The 17146-nt window shown below is 34.3% G+C and overlaps 1 protein-coding gene across 4 annotated transcripts; it reads left to right on the top strand.

Moving 5' to 3' along the window:
• The first annotated feature begins 10131 nt into the window (after nt 1-10131).
• Nucleotides 10132-15810, top strand: LOC107796809 (uncharacterized). 4 transcript variants are annotated; one of them, XM_016619627.2, is made up of 6 exons: nt 10132-10476; nt 11645-11785; nt 12261-12331; nt 12438-14270; nt 14682-14832; nt 14936-15810. In XM_016619627.2, exons 2-6 carry the CDS (start codon nt 11653-11655, stop codon nt 15661-15663), a joined length of 2916 nt encoding a protein of 971 aa, XP_016475113.2. In that variant the 5' UTR covers nt 10132-10476; nt 11645-11652; the 3' UTR covers nt 15664-15810. The 4 variants fall into 4 exon arrangements, with proteins under 4 accessions (XP_016475113.2, XP_016475111.2, XP_016475112.2 ...); XM_016619625.2 differs by having other exon boundaries at nt 10144-10476; nt 14679-14832; XM_016619626.2 differs by lacking the exon at nt 10132-10476 and adding an exon at nt 11111-11151 and having other exon boundaries at nt 14679-14832.
• Nucleotides 15811-17146: the final 1336 nt, after the last annotated feature.

A 17146-nucleotide genomic window follows, 5' to 3' on the forward strand; every position in this document is an offset into this window, starting at 1 on the left:
TGAAATTACTTATTCAAATAAATTATGTGTGTAAAAATTTTAGACAGGTGGGGAGAGTGAAAATACATATTTCTCAAAGAATAAAAGTTTAAAGTTTCTTCCACATGAATTCTTAACAAATAACGTGGCCGTGAAAGCCTTTGTTCACATTAAGCAAGAAGATGCGTAGCACGAGTTTTTCAATATTAAAGTTTGTCGTGAATCATGTTTAATCATATAGTTAGCAATTTAGCATAGACTAGGAAGTTTTTTTAAAACTAATAAATTTCCCCCATTTTACTACTTTTTTATTTCACAAAGTATCACGAGCAGGGGCGGACCCACATGGGGTTCAGTTGAAACCGCTTCGTCGAAAAATTATACGGCGTATATTGATATATTACATTTAACGGAGGAAAATTACTATTGTAAAAAAAATATTTGAACCCGCTTTAACACAAATATGCTCCCAGTGGAGGTGGTCGAGCGGGTTCAAAGTGAGAGAGGTGCTAGGATCGAATCCAATTTGGGAAAGGGCGTTTCCAATTTGTTTTTAATCCGTACTTGAATGGAGTGTGTGCAACTGAAGGCCAAGACCATCTTTGTTTCAAATTAAACATCATCCTTCAAATTTATTACCCTCGGCTCCAACCAAGAGACTGTGAGTTCGAGTTACCCCAAGAGCAAGGTGGGAGTTCTTGGAGCGAGGGAGCCGAGGGTCTATCGGAAATAGCCTCTCTATCCCAGGGTAGGGATAAGGTATGCGTACACGCTACTATCCCCAAACCCCACTAGTGGGATTATATTGGATTGTTGTTGTTGTTGTCATGTTCTCTCCTTTGTCATTTTACTATTTCGTTGACTTCTATTTCTCTTCTCTTTTCTCTTCAAATAACTTCTTATAAGTAACAAGGAAAACTCTAGATTTATTTAAATATCTTGGAGTTAATAAATATTTGTTAAATTAAATTTTTTGAAGTAAAATTTGTTAAATTAAATAGATAAATTTCTTAGAATAGAGATAAATGTTATAAATATATTAAAGTGGATGTCCATTGAATACTCCATACATCCCTATTCCATGAACTATTTGAGTTCATGTATTTAGTTAATTTATCACTTAATATTTATAACCTTTAGGTGTATTCTTGTAACCTTTCATGTATCCCATATCCTATAAATAGGGTATACTTTATCTTATGAAGTACACACAAGAAACACACTTGAATAAGATAACTTGTACATTCTCCTCCTATACATCTTGTTTCTATTACTATATTGTTCTACTTTGCTCTCATTTCTTAATACGTTATCAGCACGAGTTGCTCAAATCATAGTTACTTTGCCTGCTCCACGGGGCTCTAATTTCATTCTCGTCTTTTGAAGTTGAGTGTACTTTTTCATACCGTATGTATTTACAGTTTTATTCTTAGCAACGTTTTAATATATATAAGCTATGCGGTAGAAGGCTATTAACTTTGATTTTGTGCCAGTTTCAATTTTGAATGTATGTTCCACTAATTTCTATCTAATCCTTGTTTAGTACTCTTTGGTAAAGATAAAGTATACAATCATCTGTTAAATATTTAATGTAAAGAATTAGCATATTAGTTAGAATAAAGATGATTTTTTTTTCTCTCCATGTAACCATGACTATATATACTATTGAATTAATACTCGTTTCTTCATTTTCTATTTCAAAAATTTTATTTTATTTTGTAAAACTTGCACATGGATGAGAATATTTATCGTATTAGTTTACCTTACAATGTTTTATATTTTAGTAGACTAAGTAATCGACATAAATGATGCTTTATTAATTAAGCTTATTGAGGTTAGTAATCATACGATTGCATTTAGTATACGTAGTATAATTAAAGATTATGCATTAATTTACTATGATACATAGTGAAGTAACAACACATGTTCTCTTAATTTTACGATTTAGTATATTGACCTATAACTATAAATGGTATGCATTGATAATAATTCTTATCATTCTAATTCACTTATTTTCTTCATTATGTCGAATTTGTCAAAAGCTTGAATTTGTGACGCTTGACATTTCTGGGAATAACTATTTGCCATGGGTACTTGATGCTGAAATTCACCTTGACGCTAAAGGTCTTGGTGATACTATTAAAAAAAGAAATGAAGCATCAAGTCAGGATAAGGCGAAAGCCATGATTTTCCTTCGTCATCATCTCGATGAAGGGTTAAAAAGTGAATATTTAACTTTGAAAGATCCATTTTAATTATGGACTAGTTTGAACGAACGATATGACCACCTAAAGGCCATGGTGTTGCCAAGAGCTCGTCGTGAGTGGATGCACTTACGACTACAAGATTATAAGACCACAAGTGAATATAATTCTGTTGTATATAGAATAATTTCCCAACTAAAATTATGTAGGGAACCTATGAATGATGAGGACATGTTGGAAAAGACTATTTCCACTTTTCATGCCTCAAATATGGTGTTACAGGAGCAATATCGTGAAAAGGGCTTTAAGAAATATTCTGAGTTAATTTCATGCTTTTTGGTGGCTGAACAACATAATGGCTTTTTAATGAAAAATCATGAAGTCTGCTCTAGTGGATCAGCTCCATTTCCAGAAGCGAATCTGGGAGCGATAGATCCAAAGTCTGAAAGAAGACGAAATAATTATCGTGGCCGTATAAATATATGTGGGTGTGATAAGAGGCGAAATAATAATCGCTATGGTGGTGGTCATTATAAATAAGAGAACAATAAGGGTTCTCAGAAAAATCCTTCAAAAGGCAAGGGTAATATTTGCCACCGATGTGGTATGAAAAATTATTGGGCACGAATTTTTCGTACACCTGAATATTTTGTCAAACTTTATCAAGCATTTATAAAAGGAAAACAAAATAAAGTCGAGACTCACTTGCCCTTTCAAAATGATGTTGAGGCAGGCCCTATGAATAATCATGATAAAGTTGAAGCAAACCTTGCCTATAAAGATGATATTTCCGAAGGCCTTACAAATATTACTCATTTAGAAGTTGGGGACTTCTTTGAGCATCATAACTGAAGACTTATTATTGGAAAAAATTATAAGATAAATGTATTTTTTTATCGAAGTTCATATTTTAAATAAAACGTTTTATGTTGTCAGTATTTACTTTCATAAATATAGTTTCTTTTGTTCTTAAATTTTTCAATATTACTTATGATGTATTTTTTTTTTCTTTATGAAGAATATGAAAACTTCTCAGTGTTCAATTGGCAATAATAAAGAAGAAATATGCCTTCTGGATAGTGCTACGACGCACACCATATTAAAAGATAAGAGATATTTCTCTTATTTAATTATGAAAGAAGCCAATATCATAACAATATCTGGTAGTACAAAATTAATTGAGGGCTCTGGAAGAGCGACTGTATTACTACCAGGAGGAACTATATTGGTTGTTAATGATGCATTATATTGTAGTAGGTCTCAAAGAAACTTGTTGAGTTTCAAAAATATTTGCCAAAATGGCTATCATATTGAGACCACCAATGAAGGAAAGGTTGAATACCTTTATATTACTACAATAAAAGTGAAAAAGAAGTATGTGCTTGAAAAGCTTCCCGCATTTTCCTCCGAATTATACTATACTAGTATTAGTGTAGTCGAATCACATGCCATAGTAAATAAGGAGTTTACTAATGATTTTATTATTTGGTATGACCGGTTGAGCCATTCCGGTTATAATATGATGCGCAAAATAATTGAGAATTCACATGATCATTCATTGAAGAACCAGAAGATTCTTCAAACTAAAGAATTCTCTTGCGCTGTATGTTCTCAAGGCAAACTGATTATTAGACTATCAGTAATTAAAGTTGGAGTTGAATCTCCTGCATTTTTGGAATGTATACAGAGTGATATATGTGGGCACATACACCCTCCATGTGGACCATTCAGATATTATATGGTTTTGATAGATGCATCTACAAGATGGTCACATGTGTGCTTGTTATCAACCTGCAATTTGGCCTTTGCGAGGTTACTAGCTCAATTAATAAGATTAAGAGCACAGTTTTCAGATTATGCAATTAAGACACTTCGTCTTGATAATGCTGGTGAATTTACATCTCAGGCCTTTAATGATTATTGCATATCAACTGGGATAACAATTGAGCATCCAGTTGCTCATGTTCATACTCAAAATGGTCCAGCGGAATCATTGATCAAATGCCTCCAATTAATTGCTAGACCAATGCTTATGAGAATAAAACCTTCCATTTCGGCATGGGGCTATGCTATTTTGCATGCAGCAGCTCTTGTGCGGATCAGACCCACAAGTTATCATAAAGTCTCCCCAATACAATTGGCTTTTGGTCAGGAGCCAAATATCTCCCATCTTATAACATTTGGATGTGCAGTATATATTCCAATTGCTCCACCACAATGCACAAAGATGAGACCCCAAAAAAAGTTGGGGATATATGTTGGGTATGAATCTTCTTCTATTATAAAATATTTGGAACCTATAACTGGAGATTTATTTACGACAAGATTTGATGATTCCCATTTTGATGAATCAGTATACCCAATATTAGGGGGAGAAAATAAGCAGTTGCAAAAAGAGATAGATTGGAATGTATTATCATTATCTCATTTAGATTCTCGAACAAATCAATGTGAACACGAGGTTCAAAAGATAATTTATTTGCAAAATATTGCAAATCAACTGCCACATGCATTCACTAACCTACCAAGAGTGACTAAGTCACATATTTCAGCTGCTAATGCTCCTATTCGAATTGATGTCCCGGTTCGACAATCTATAAATGCAAATGAGTCTAATCCACGCTTGAAACGTGGTAGACTAATTGGTTCCAAAGATAAAAATCCTCGAAAGCGAAAAGGAGCAAATGATCTAGGAGATCATAATATGGAGGCAATTGCTCAAAAGAGCCCCATGACATAACAAATGATAAGAACTCAGAGGAGGTGCAGGTACCTGAAAAAATAAGAATGAAGAGATCTCAATAAGTTATGTCTCTACAGGAAAAAGGTGAAACCGAAATAATATTATTGTTGACAATATTTTTGCTTATAATGTTGTTGTTGAAATAATGCAACAAAATGAGGATCTTGAACCAAGATCTGTCAATGAATGTAGACAGAGAAATGATTGGCCAAAATGGAAAGACGCTATCCAGGCAGCATTAGCGTTACTTGAAAAACGTAAAGTATTCGGATGTATAGTCCGAACACCTGAAGGAATAAAGTCAGTGGGATACAAATAGGTTTTTGTGCGAAAACGAAATGATAAAAATGAAGTCGCTAGATATAAAGCACGACTTGTGACACAAGGATTTTCGCAAAGACCTGGTATTGATTATATTGAGACTTTCTCCTTTGGTGGATGCAATCACTTTTAGGTATCTTATAAATTTGGTAGTCCATGAAAAATTTGATATGCGTCTGATGGAAGTTGTCACATCCTATTTGTATGGTATATTAGACAACGAAATTTATATGAAAATCCCTGAAGGGCTTAAAGTTCCTGAAACTAATAAAAGTTTTCGGGAAACTTGTTCAATAAAGCTTCAAAAATTCTTATACGAATTGAAACAATCAGGCCGAATGTAGTATAATCGCCTGAGTGAGTATTTGCTGAAAGAAGGGTATAAGAATGATCCAATTTGTCCTTATGTATTTATAAAAAGGTATGGATCTGAATTTGTTATAATCGATGGGTATGTTGATGATCTAAATATCATTGGAAATCCTGGGGAACTTCCAAAAGCAGTAGACTGTTTGAAGAAAGAGTTTGAAATGAAGGATCTTGGAAAGACAAAATTTTGTCTTGGTCTACAAATTGAGCATATGAAAGATAAAATTTTTGTCCATCAATCAACTTATGCCGAAAAGATCCTAAAGCGTTTTTATATGGATAAAGCACGACCATTGAGTACCCCGATAATTGTGAGATTACTTGATATAAATAAAGATCCATTCCGAACTCATGAAAATGATGGAGAGCTTCTTGGTGATGAAACTCCATATCTTAGTGCAATTGGGGCACTAATGTATCTTGCAAATAATACTCGACCAGATATAACTTTTGCAGTAAATTTATTAGCAAGATTTAGTTCCTTTCCAACGATAAGACACTGGAATGTTGTTAGGCATATTTTTAGATACCTCCGAGGGACTATTGATATGGAATTATTTTATTCTTATGAATCCGATTCACAAATGATTGGTTATGCAGATGCAGGTTATTTGTCTGACCCACATAAAGCCCGATCTCAAACAGGCTATCTATTTACTTGTGGAGGTACAACTATTTCACGGTGCTCAACAAAATAAACTTTAGCTACTACATCTTCCAATCATGCATAGATAATAGCTATTCATGAAAATAGTCGAGGATGTGTATGGTTGAGACCAGTGACTCAACACATTCAACAACTGTGTGGTCTTTCTTTAAAGACGAAGATTCCGACGATATTGTATGAAGATAATGCTGCTTGTATAGCTCAACTAAAAGGGGATATATCAAAGGAGACAGAACAAAACACATTTCACCAAAGTTCTTTTTCACGCATGATCTTCAACAAAATGGTGAGATTGATGTTCAACAAATCCGTTCAAGTGATAATCTGACAGATTTATTCACTAAGGCATTGCCAACATCAACATTTGAGAAGCTGCGGCATAAGATTGGAATGCATCGTCTTCGAGATATCAAATAAAGTTTCATCAGAGGGGTTATAATATGTGTTGTACTCTTTTTTTCCTTAACCAAGGTTTTGTTCTAACTGGGTTTTCCTAGTAAGGTTTTTAATGAGGCAACACTCAATGCGTATTACAAGATGTATGTACTCTTTTTCCTTCACTAGCCTTTTTTCCACTGGATTTTTCCTAGTAAGGTTTTAACGAGGTACATTATCTTTTAGATGGACATCCAAGGGGGAGTGTTATAAATATATTAAAGTGGATGTCCATTGAATACTCCATACATCTCTATTCCATGAACCATTTGAGTTCATGTATTTAGTTAATTCATCACTTAATATTTATAACCTTTAGGTGTATTCTTGTAACCTTTTATGTATCCCATATCCTATAAATATGGTATACTTTATCTTATGAAGTACACACAAGAAACACACTTGAATAAGATAATTTCTACATTCTCCTCCTATATATCTTGTCTCTATTACTATATTGTTCTATTTTGCTCTCATTTCTTAATAATAAATAAAAAATTTAACCTTTATAAAATATTTTTAGTTTTGTTAAAATTAAAGAGTACCAACTTTAAAATGATTTCATTTTGATATTGTATTAAGAGCAAAAAAGATAATAAAATGATCAAACCCTACTTGTCATACCCGACACCAAGTCACCACTTATGCTATTAGACACCTTCGTCTTTGACTGAACCCGCTTGCACAAAATTCTGGGTCCGCCACTGATCACGAGTATAATAACGAACGCTCTTAAGTTTTGGTGTGAATTGAGAGATCAATTCATCAAGTTTCAAATAAAATGTGTATATTTGGAACGAAAGTACAAAGAAAATGTAATATAATTCGCAACTTTTACATTTAAAATATTCGTTAACTTCTCAAATAATAATAATAGCGTTAAATACATCACGAAAGGTTATGGTGAGATATATATGTTCCCTTCGCCCTTAACTAAAGTTTCAGGTTCGAACCTTAGGAATGATAGCAGTAAGCACTTTCCCTTTAATTGGGCTTACGCAGTATGAATCCGAATTAGTTGAGTCCTAACGTGAGATTCGAATACCGGGTGAGATCTTTTTTAGAAAAAAAAAATCTATTAGATACAGTGGGGCATAAGAAATAATGTTATGGTTAGTCGTTTCATAATATCTTGGCAAGGAAGTGTCAAATTGATTGGAATAAGGGTCCCTTTTGTTGAATGTGGTCTTAAATCCCTCTTTGAGATTTCATAGGCAATTAGATGGTCCTGATCTAACTGGACCTACAAGTAAAGCTATCATCATTTGGAAATTAGCCTAAAAATCCACTTTGTTTGGTTGATTTTTAGAGAAAAGTGTCTTTTTCTCTTTTATTGGTATAATAATAACGCTTGAAAAAGCTGTCATAAATAGTAAATGTAAGATTTTGCAATCGAGTTGTCAAAGTCCACGAAAAAGGTCAAGACTTTACGTGAAGTGAATGAGCCAAAAACATCATTATGGAACTAATCATAAGAAAAATACTTTATTATATGCTTTTCATATAAAATATGCCTTAGTATTTTATAATTATAGTACAACTGTTGATACCATACTTGCATGGGAGATCTTTTTGTTTTCTTGTGTTTGAGATTCTCTTGATTTCAAATAAATATACATATCCATCCAATTGTTGTAGCTACTCATCTTCTTCCCACAAATTAAGTGCAGGGCGGCCCAACCTCATCGGAGGCATAAAGCAAAATCTTAATAAGAGGCCTTTATATATATATATATATATATATATATATATATATATATATATATATATATATATATAATTTAATGAACATCGTTTTTAAAAAAATTAGACAAGTGAGGATGTGAAATTAAAAAAAATGAGAACTTAGTTTTATAAAATACAGAAAATTAAATGAATTTAACGTTGATTGCATCACAACTGAAATGAGAGAACCCAGAAAACATAAGTGACTCCTTTTTTTTAGTAAGTCCCTTTTTATATTTGGTAACAATTCAACTTTAGATTTTTCTTTTTACCATTAATGAGATGATTTCTAGCCCAAAAACTTTTATGATTTATTTAAGATTACAAGTTTCAAAAGCCTTCCTTTATTTCATAAAATCCATCTCCAGTCAAATACTTTCATACAAATTGGGACGGAGAGAGTATAATTTATGTTAGAAAAATAAATAATAAGTTAAATTATTAGATATAGTTACGTGACCAACTAATGAATAGAGAAATATAATTAATTAAAAAAAATAAAATAAGATTGACAAAAAACTATTTTAGTTATATTAATTAGAGGAAGAAATCGAGTTATTAAAAATTAATATGACAATAAAGAAATAAATTTATCAATAATAAAAGATAATTATATAAATAATATACTACTATATATAAAAAAAATACTAGTAATTTTGGGGCTCTTAAATATTTGGGGCCTAAAGCAAGTGTTTCACTTGCTTTAGGGTTGGGCTGCCCCTGATTAAGTGGAAGATGAGACATGTAATTAAAAAATAATAAGCGGAAAAGGCGAATGTCAATTAAAACCTTAATAAATTATGTAAGGAAAAAGACAAAACTTGAAAATTTTCATAATTTTTATTTTTGAAAGATTGATAAGGCTAAAGATTTTTGTAAAATAGGTAATGTTAATTAAACCTTCACTTATAATCTAAAATTGAAAATGAATCTTTCAGGTTTTATTTGTAGTAAACCGGAATTTTGTATAATTAGCCTACCAAGATGTATCAAATAAAGGGGTGCATACGAGGATAACAGTGAAATTCTGAATATTAGCAAAGTTAGCAAGTAGAACACATAAAACAAAAATCAATAATTACTTAATATGTCATTAATCATTTTACTGTCACGTTACAAATTTGGACTTAAATTGAAGCTCCTAAAATGCTAAAAGTAGATGTGGTAGCTATCTCATAATCATGTATACACCTAATTATCTATTTCAGTGCATATGCATTAAATTGAAGGATCCACTTACTTAAATTTTTTATGTTAACAAATTGGTCACAACATTAAATTCATAATATGATCAACAATAAATGCAGCAAACGCCGCGGTCTAGTGCGTAATAAAATAAATTGAAAATAGTCTAAGTTTAAATTTTAATGCTGACAAAAATACTAAACGATTTTTTCTCATATGTTCAAGTTTTGATTAATAGAATTATCCGTTATTTACCTAATAGATAGCCCAAATACTATGATTAATAAAAAAAAATGATCATACAATAAGAGTAATTTACAAATATCCATTTGCCGGTGCACCAGTTATACTATGATTAGAAAATGATGGCTGGTTCTAAACTAGCCGCGTTATATGTGGGGGCAAATCTTAATTGGAAAGTGGGGTCGAAATACAATTATCCGAAACCATAAGGATCTTTCCTTGTCAGGTCAATTTATTGGTATTTACTAACGAAGAATATCACTTTATTTTGTATCCTTTTTAATCCACAAAATTTTCACTTCACTTCCTCTCTCTACTCTCTCTATCAACGTGATTCCTGAACAGATGAACGCTCTCCGGCGAGTTTCCTACCGGAATTTCAGTTTTCCGTTTCCGGCGACCTCCGTTCCGTGAAACCGCCGGTAGCTTAAAGTTGAGCTTTCTACGTTATTTTTCACACACATATTTATTCACCTACTACTGTGTGAAACCTGCGGCGGTGGCATTGTCAGGTGGTCCTGCATATCGTTGATACTGTGAAGCTTTTAGCAGAAGCTTTTCAGTTTTTGCTTTTCTGTACTCTTTTCCGATCTCGCTTTTGTAAGGTATTTCGAATCGGATTCTCTTTCTCGTAATTTCGTTTTCTTTTTTTATTTTTTTTTCGGATTTTAGCGTTTCAAAGTTTTGATGTTTATATTTACCATTTTTGTACTCTCTTAAAAATTCGTATGATTGGTTTGTTTAAACTAATGGTGATGTACATTGAATGAGTGCAGGTTATTACTCGTTATTGGTAGTTATTTAAGTAGAAAGTTCCTTTTTTTTGGTTGAGTTTGTTCTGGTTTTTGCTTGAGTGGTTGATCTGAAGTTTCATATGGACTCTCATGTAATTTCTCGCTGCATAATTTGGCCTAAACACTTTAATGTAAGCAACAAATCAAATTGCGGACTCAACTATTACACCGGATATCTGCTACCTCCCACCACTATAGGTAGCAGGTACCTGGTAACTCTGCCCATCAATTTATTAAAATTCCAGCTAATACAGCTAATAAAAATGAAGAATTATATATCTTCAAAATAATGAACAGAAATACCGCAAAAGGCCATTGAGACATCCATCAATGGAGTAATCCGGGAGCTACTTCACTATATTCCTATTTAATGGTTTTAATAAATCTCCTTTGGTGTTTGCTGTGAAACTGTTGTTTGAGAAAATGTTTTTTTTTTGTAGCTTGTCACATATTGTGATCCTTGGTATGGGTGTCTGAAGTGTGAAGGTGTGTATATCTCCTTTTAGAGGAAGCACAATGAGGGGGAAAATTGTCTGATTATAGATTTACTCTATGATTTTTAGAGCTATAGTTTTTAAACAACATCTTTATTAAATCAACTTATCTCTTGTGGTTTTTTTTGCATGACATCTGAATTCTGAAAGCTTGTCCTTTATGTTCGGTTTTCTCCTTATCTGTTGCGTGTACCATCTACTCGTGGCTCCAATGTTTTATGGTTGTAATATGTTTAGCTAATTTCTAGCAATTTTTTGTATCATGAATGATGTATTTTCTGTCAATTCTCTCCATCTCTTTTTGAGTAGATATATATACATGTGTACACATATTTTGCTGTCTCGGGCACATGCCTATTTCTTTGGCATATGGAAATTTGAAGTTGTTGGGGGTTTATATTCTCTACTCTTTGGGAAATAACATTTTGATGACACAATGATTGACGCAGCAATTTGGATTTACATGGTTAATTGTGTGGTCTCAGGTGATGAGATGAATGGGTTTCAGAATGGTAAAAATAGCAATCTTGATAAACCTTTTCCAGGATGCTTGGGACGAATGGTGAACCTTTTCGATTTGAATTCTGGGGTGGCAGGAAACAGGATGCTTACAGATAAACCACATGGTGATAATAAATTTCTTTGCTATATACTTCTCTGTTCTCTCTAATGTTCCATCTTAGAATTTTGAATCCTTTATTGAGAACCACATAAACAAGACACTCTGGGGTAATGATTGTTTTGTAGATAAAACCATTATCGTAGTTTCACTTGGAAAATCTTTTTGTTAAGTAGTGGCAACTAGAACATTTTTGTGGAATTGATTCGTCAAACTAAGGAATAGTGCATCAATAGTATTGTTTGCAGAAGACTAGTCAAATCGCCTATCAAGTTCAAAAAAGATATTTTGGATGTAATGGGTATATATGAAATGTGACTCCTCTATCTGGAGCTGTTTTCATTTTCCATAAAACAAAGCTCCTGCAAGAACGGCCAGATCTATTTGAATTCATACGGTATTTGAGTATTTGTTTCTATTGTTTATGCATCCTCTAACCGTGAAACTGAATCTTCGTGTTGACTTGGTCCATCTTACTGCAGGTTCTCTTTCAAGGAGCCAATCAGATGTTGTCAGGGCGTATCCTTCTGAGGATCAAATAGAGGGAAAAATGGTACATCTTCAGTCTATTTCTAGATGATATTAATTTAGGAAGCGAGATGAGCTGGTCTATTACTGAATTTTGGTTCGATACTAATGCTCAGATATGGTGCATGCAGATTTTTTCAGATTTGAAGAGAAACAGTTCAAACAAGAAATCAAATGGAACACCGATGAAGAAGCTTATAGCCCAAGAAATGTCCAAGGAAATAAACTCTTGTCAGAATCCACCTAGTGTTGTTGCCAAGTTGATGGGTCTTGATGCTTTTCCTATGCGGAGATCTGTTTCAGCTGCACGAAGTCATTTTGGAGGTCATTCACGAAGTCATACTGATTCCTCGTTCAGTTATTGCCAGCACGAAAATGGCTCCTTGATGGAAGAAATGCATAATGTTAATCAATATGCAGAGCAGAATGAATATAAGGATGTCTATGAAGTTTGGCAGCCACCCACGAAGATAAATTATGTGAGAAGCAAATCTCCCCAAAAGGCAAAAGACGATGAAACCAGTATTGACAAGAAGGTAGCTTTTGTTCGTCAGAAGTTCATTGAAGCTAAATGCCTCTCTATAGATGGAAAACTTCGCCAGTCTAAAGAATTCCAAGAAGCATTGGAGGTTTTAAGTTCCAACACAGATCTATTCCTCAAGTTTCTGCAAGAACCCAATCCTATGTTTTCGCAGCATTTACATAACTTGAAGTCTGTACCTCCTCCTCCTGAGACAAAGCGAATAACTGTTCTTAAACCATCAAAGATGGTGGATAATAGTAGATTTGGTGAATCAGGAAACACAAATGAAAAAGAGATGAAGAGAGCCACCCAGGTGGGTCAGGGAAACAGGGTAGACAAAAGCCACTGTGCGAGTTCCCCTCCTGCAGCAGGTTGGAATATTGACGAAAATCCTGCTCAACCGACAAGGATAGTGGTGTTGAAACCAAGCCCTAGCAAGACCCACAACTGCCGGGCTGCAAGTTCTCCACCTTCAGCATCACCAAGAGCATCAGAAACTGAAACGAAATTTGTGAACATAGAGGATAATGAAGCTGAGGACTCAGGAGAAGTGGCAATAGGCATTACACAGAAGATGCGAGAAAACCCTGGTGGACATAGAAGGGATGAAACCTTGCTTTCTTCTGTGTCTTCCAATGGCTACATTGGTGATGAGAGTTCATTTAACAAGTCTGAAAATGAGTATGTAGCAGGAAATCTCAGTGATTCAGAAGTCATATCACCAGTTTCTAGGCACTCTTGGGATTACATTAATAGATTTGGCGGCCCTTATTCTTGCTCCTCCGTGAGCCGTGCATCTTATTCCCCAGAATCTTCCGTTTCTAAAGAAGCCAAGAAGCGACTTTCAGAGAGATGGGCAATGGTGGCATCTAATGGAAGTTGTCAAGAACAAAGACATCTGCGCAGAAACTCCAGTACATTAGGCGAGATGCTTGCTCTTTCTGACTCGAAGAAGGCCGGAGGAATAGAGCAGGAAAGTAGCAAAGAAGAACCCAGAACTTCAAATTCCAACTCGATGAGTAATTCCAACTGTGATGAAGGTTTGGATCAGTCACCTAGAAACCTCTCAAGGTCTAAATCTGTTCCTGTATCTTCTGCTGCATTTGGTACGCAGTTGAATGTGGATGTTCGAGGTCCTGATACAGGAAAAAACAACCTTCCCAAAGACACAACAAAGCCAAGAAGCACAAAACTGTCACTGAAAAATCTATTGTTCTCAAGGAACAAAAAACCAAGCAAAGACGGCGTGAACCATTGGCAATCCAGCGATGAAATGCAGTCTGGTGACAAGTCTTCACATTGTTCTGCAAAAGTTGACAAAGATAAAAGTGAATACCTTAATGTTCCAGGGTTTGAGTGCTCATCAGCTGACGTTGATAAATCACCAGGCAAACTATTTTCCCAGAATTTGTTTGGCGAGCGGGACATAATCTCTCCTGAGGTAATGTACTTACTTACCTCTTTGGAAAAGCACTTTCCTGGTGATTAGTTAGTGTGGTTTTATGGGTCAAATTATGGGAAATCAGTTAAGCTCCATTTTTTTTCTCATTCATTTCATTTGATGGTTATCAAAACAAAAATTTGTTCATTTCCACTTTTTCTTTCTTTCAGTTTGATGTTTATCATCTGTGTGTTCTAGAATATTAGCAACAGGAGTTCTCTCACCTTTTGATTTGTGTCCTTGCAATTTCTTGTATAGCTTATTATATCTTCTATTGTTCCTTTTAAAGAGGTTTTGTCAATGTGTGGGAACAGTTTGTCACGCCAACTGAAATAGGGCTGATATGACTTTGCCAAATTGACTACTTTGAGGAAATCCAAAGCTCATTTATGATTTAACTACTTTTAGCAGGTTGGGCTATTTGTATCAAAATCTTTGCCCTCGGGAAACCAGTGTGAGAGCCAGGACCAACCAAGTCCTATATCTGTTTTGGAGACAACATTTGAAGAGGATGAACATCCAGCACATATATCCTTTGGCAGGACTAAGCCAGATCATCATGGTAAAATCGTGGCACCAATCACACCTAGATCTCTGGTTTCCCTTTTTCTTTTGATATATGTACAACTTATACTTTTACCCTATGCTTTTATCAAATTTAACAGGTGGTGAGTTGTCTGTTGACCCTATAAGGTGCAATCTGATTGACAAATCTCCTCCAATAGGATCAATTGCTCGTACTCTGTCATGGAATGATTCCTGTGTAGATACAGCCAGTTCAGTTTGTTTAAGACCGTCTGCATCCATTCAGCGAACAGAGGAAGAAGAAAAAGAATGGTTCTCTTTTGTTCAAACATTATTAACGGCAGCTGGCCTTAATGAAGTGCAATCTGATGCATTCTTGTTGATGTGGCATTCGCCTGAAAGCCCTTTGGATCCATCGCTAAGAGAAAAATATGTTGATCTGAACGAGCAGGATGTACTACACGAGGCCAGGCGAAGACGAAGGAGATCAATCCGAAAACTTGTATTTGATTGTGTAAATGCAGCACTGATGGAAATTGCAGGATATGGGCCAGACACTTGCCAAAGAGCCATACCTTATAGTGGGGTCAGTAATAATCTCCCAGAAGGAGGAGCTAAATTGATATTGGTAGACCAGGTGTGGACCCGAATGAAGGAATGGTTTTCGAGCGAGGTGAAATATCTCTCCGATGATGGTGGGGATGGAAACAGCCTGGTGGTGGATGGAATGGTGAGGAAGGAGGTAGTGGGGAAGGGGTGGCTTCAATATTTGAGATTAGAATTAGATAATGTAGGAATGGAAATTGAAAGGAAGTTGCTGGAAGAGCTTGTGCATGAATCCATCGTTGAATTGACAGGTAGAGTGTGATAAGTCTTTTCCACTTATTTTTGTTTCCCTTGGTATTCTTGTCTCAAATTATATAACCATCATCTCCTGTATTATTGTGTTTGCCAACAATGCTGCAATCATTGTTTATATTGCAAATATTTTGCATTTTTGTAATGTTTTACGTCTATATTTGTTTTGCATTTTATGCTTTGACTCTGATTATGGATGTGGAACACTAGTTGTCATTTGTACAGTGTAACTATGTAAGCTGACACAAATGCAGTTTACTCCTTGCCAATTGACTTTGCAATTAACTGTCTCGTGGTTTTAGTGTGAAGTTGACTAGTCCATGAAATCTCTTTTATTTTCTCCCTTTTAAAATTTGATTTAAATTACATATGATGATAGTGTAATAATTGTTAGACTATTAGTATAGTTTAACCGTTGATAGGCAGTGCTTACATAGAATATTACTTGTGATTACATGATAAGGTTAATTTTGTAAATATGTTTATACCATAACTTTTTTTTTAATAACTATAATATCTGGGTAAGTTTGCACACGTCTCCACTAATTACATGGGATACTTGACACCTCTATCTATCAAGATTTGAACAGAATATTTATGCCATTATTTTTAGTAAAGTATATTCTTTTTCCCTTTTCTCTATCTTTTTTTTAATAAAAATTCTGGGCAGCCAATGTAAGCACTAGCACGTGTCATCTCCAAACTGCGTGACTTATTTAAGAGCTCATTCAAGAAGTCATTCTTATTTTTCCCAACCATAGAAGAGAAGGAGAAATCTCGTGATTCGTAGGCGCAACTCTTTTTAGTGTCCCAATACATCTCTTTACTCGTCTTCTAGTTTAGCCCCCTAAGTTTGAGAAGAGAGAAACCAAAAGATCTACAATGACGACAAGATATAGATCAACTTACTGTTTTTCATAGCATGTACAGAAAAATGAGAATGACACAACGTAAATAGAGCCAATATACTCACATTCACCAACTACCCTTCCAAAAATATACGAAATTGATGTTTGTATCAGATCAATAAATTGTGCGTCGAATAACTACATTGCGTATATAAGTAAAATATTAGGTTTTAGAGGTATATATATAACATATATTGAATATTCTTTGTCGGAGAATTTTTTTCATTTCTTTCAAGTTTGAACACCTTTGAATATAAATTTCTGGCTTCACCACTATGTGTATATATTATTATCGTTTAACTATAATAACATTATCACATTTATTTGTGGCTTTAAAACTTATATCGCTTGATTTGAGACAAACAACAGGTCAAAATAAGATTTTTCCCAATATACTGCTATGGATCTAAATGGTAAAAGGAACGATGTCTACCATTTCTTTCACTCTATATATGCAAACGAAAATTTAAGATTTGAAGGTCCATTTGACATCGGAATTGGATAATTTTTATATGGTTGGACTCGTCTCGGAATGGGTGTTCGGATTTCATAAATTTTTCCAGGATTTGAGACGTGGGTCCCACT

Source organism: Nicotiana tabacum, chromosome 22 (genome assembly GCF_000715075.1).
Source record: "Nicotiana tabacum cultivar K326 chromosome 22, ASM71507v2, whole genome shotgun sequence".
NCBI classification, from domain to species: Eukaryota; Viridiplantae; Streptophyta; class Magnoliopsida; order Solanales; family Solanaceae; genus Nicotiana; species Nicotiana tabacum.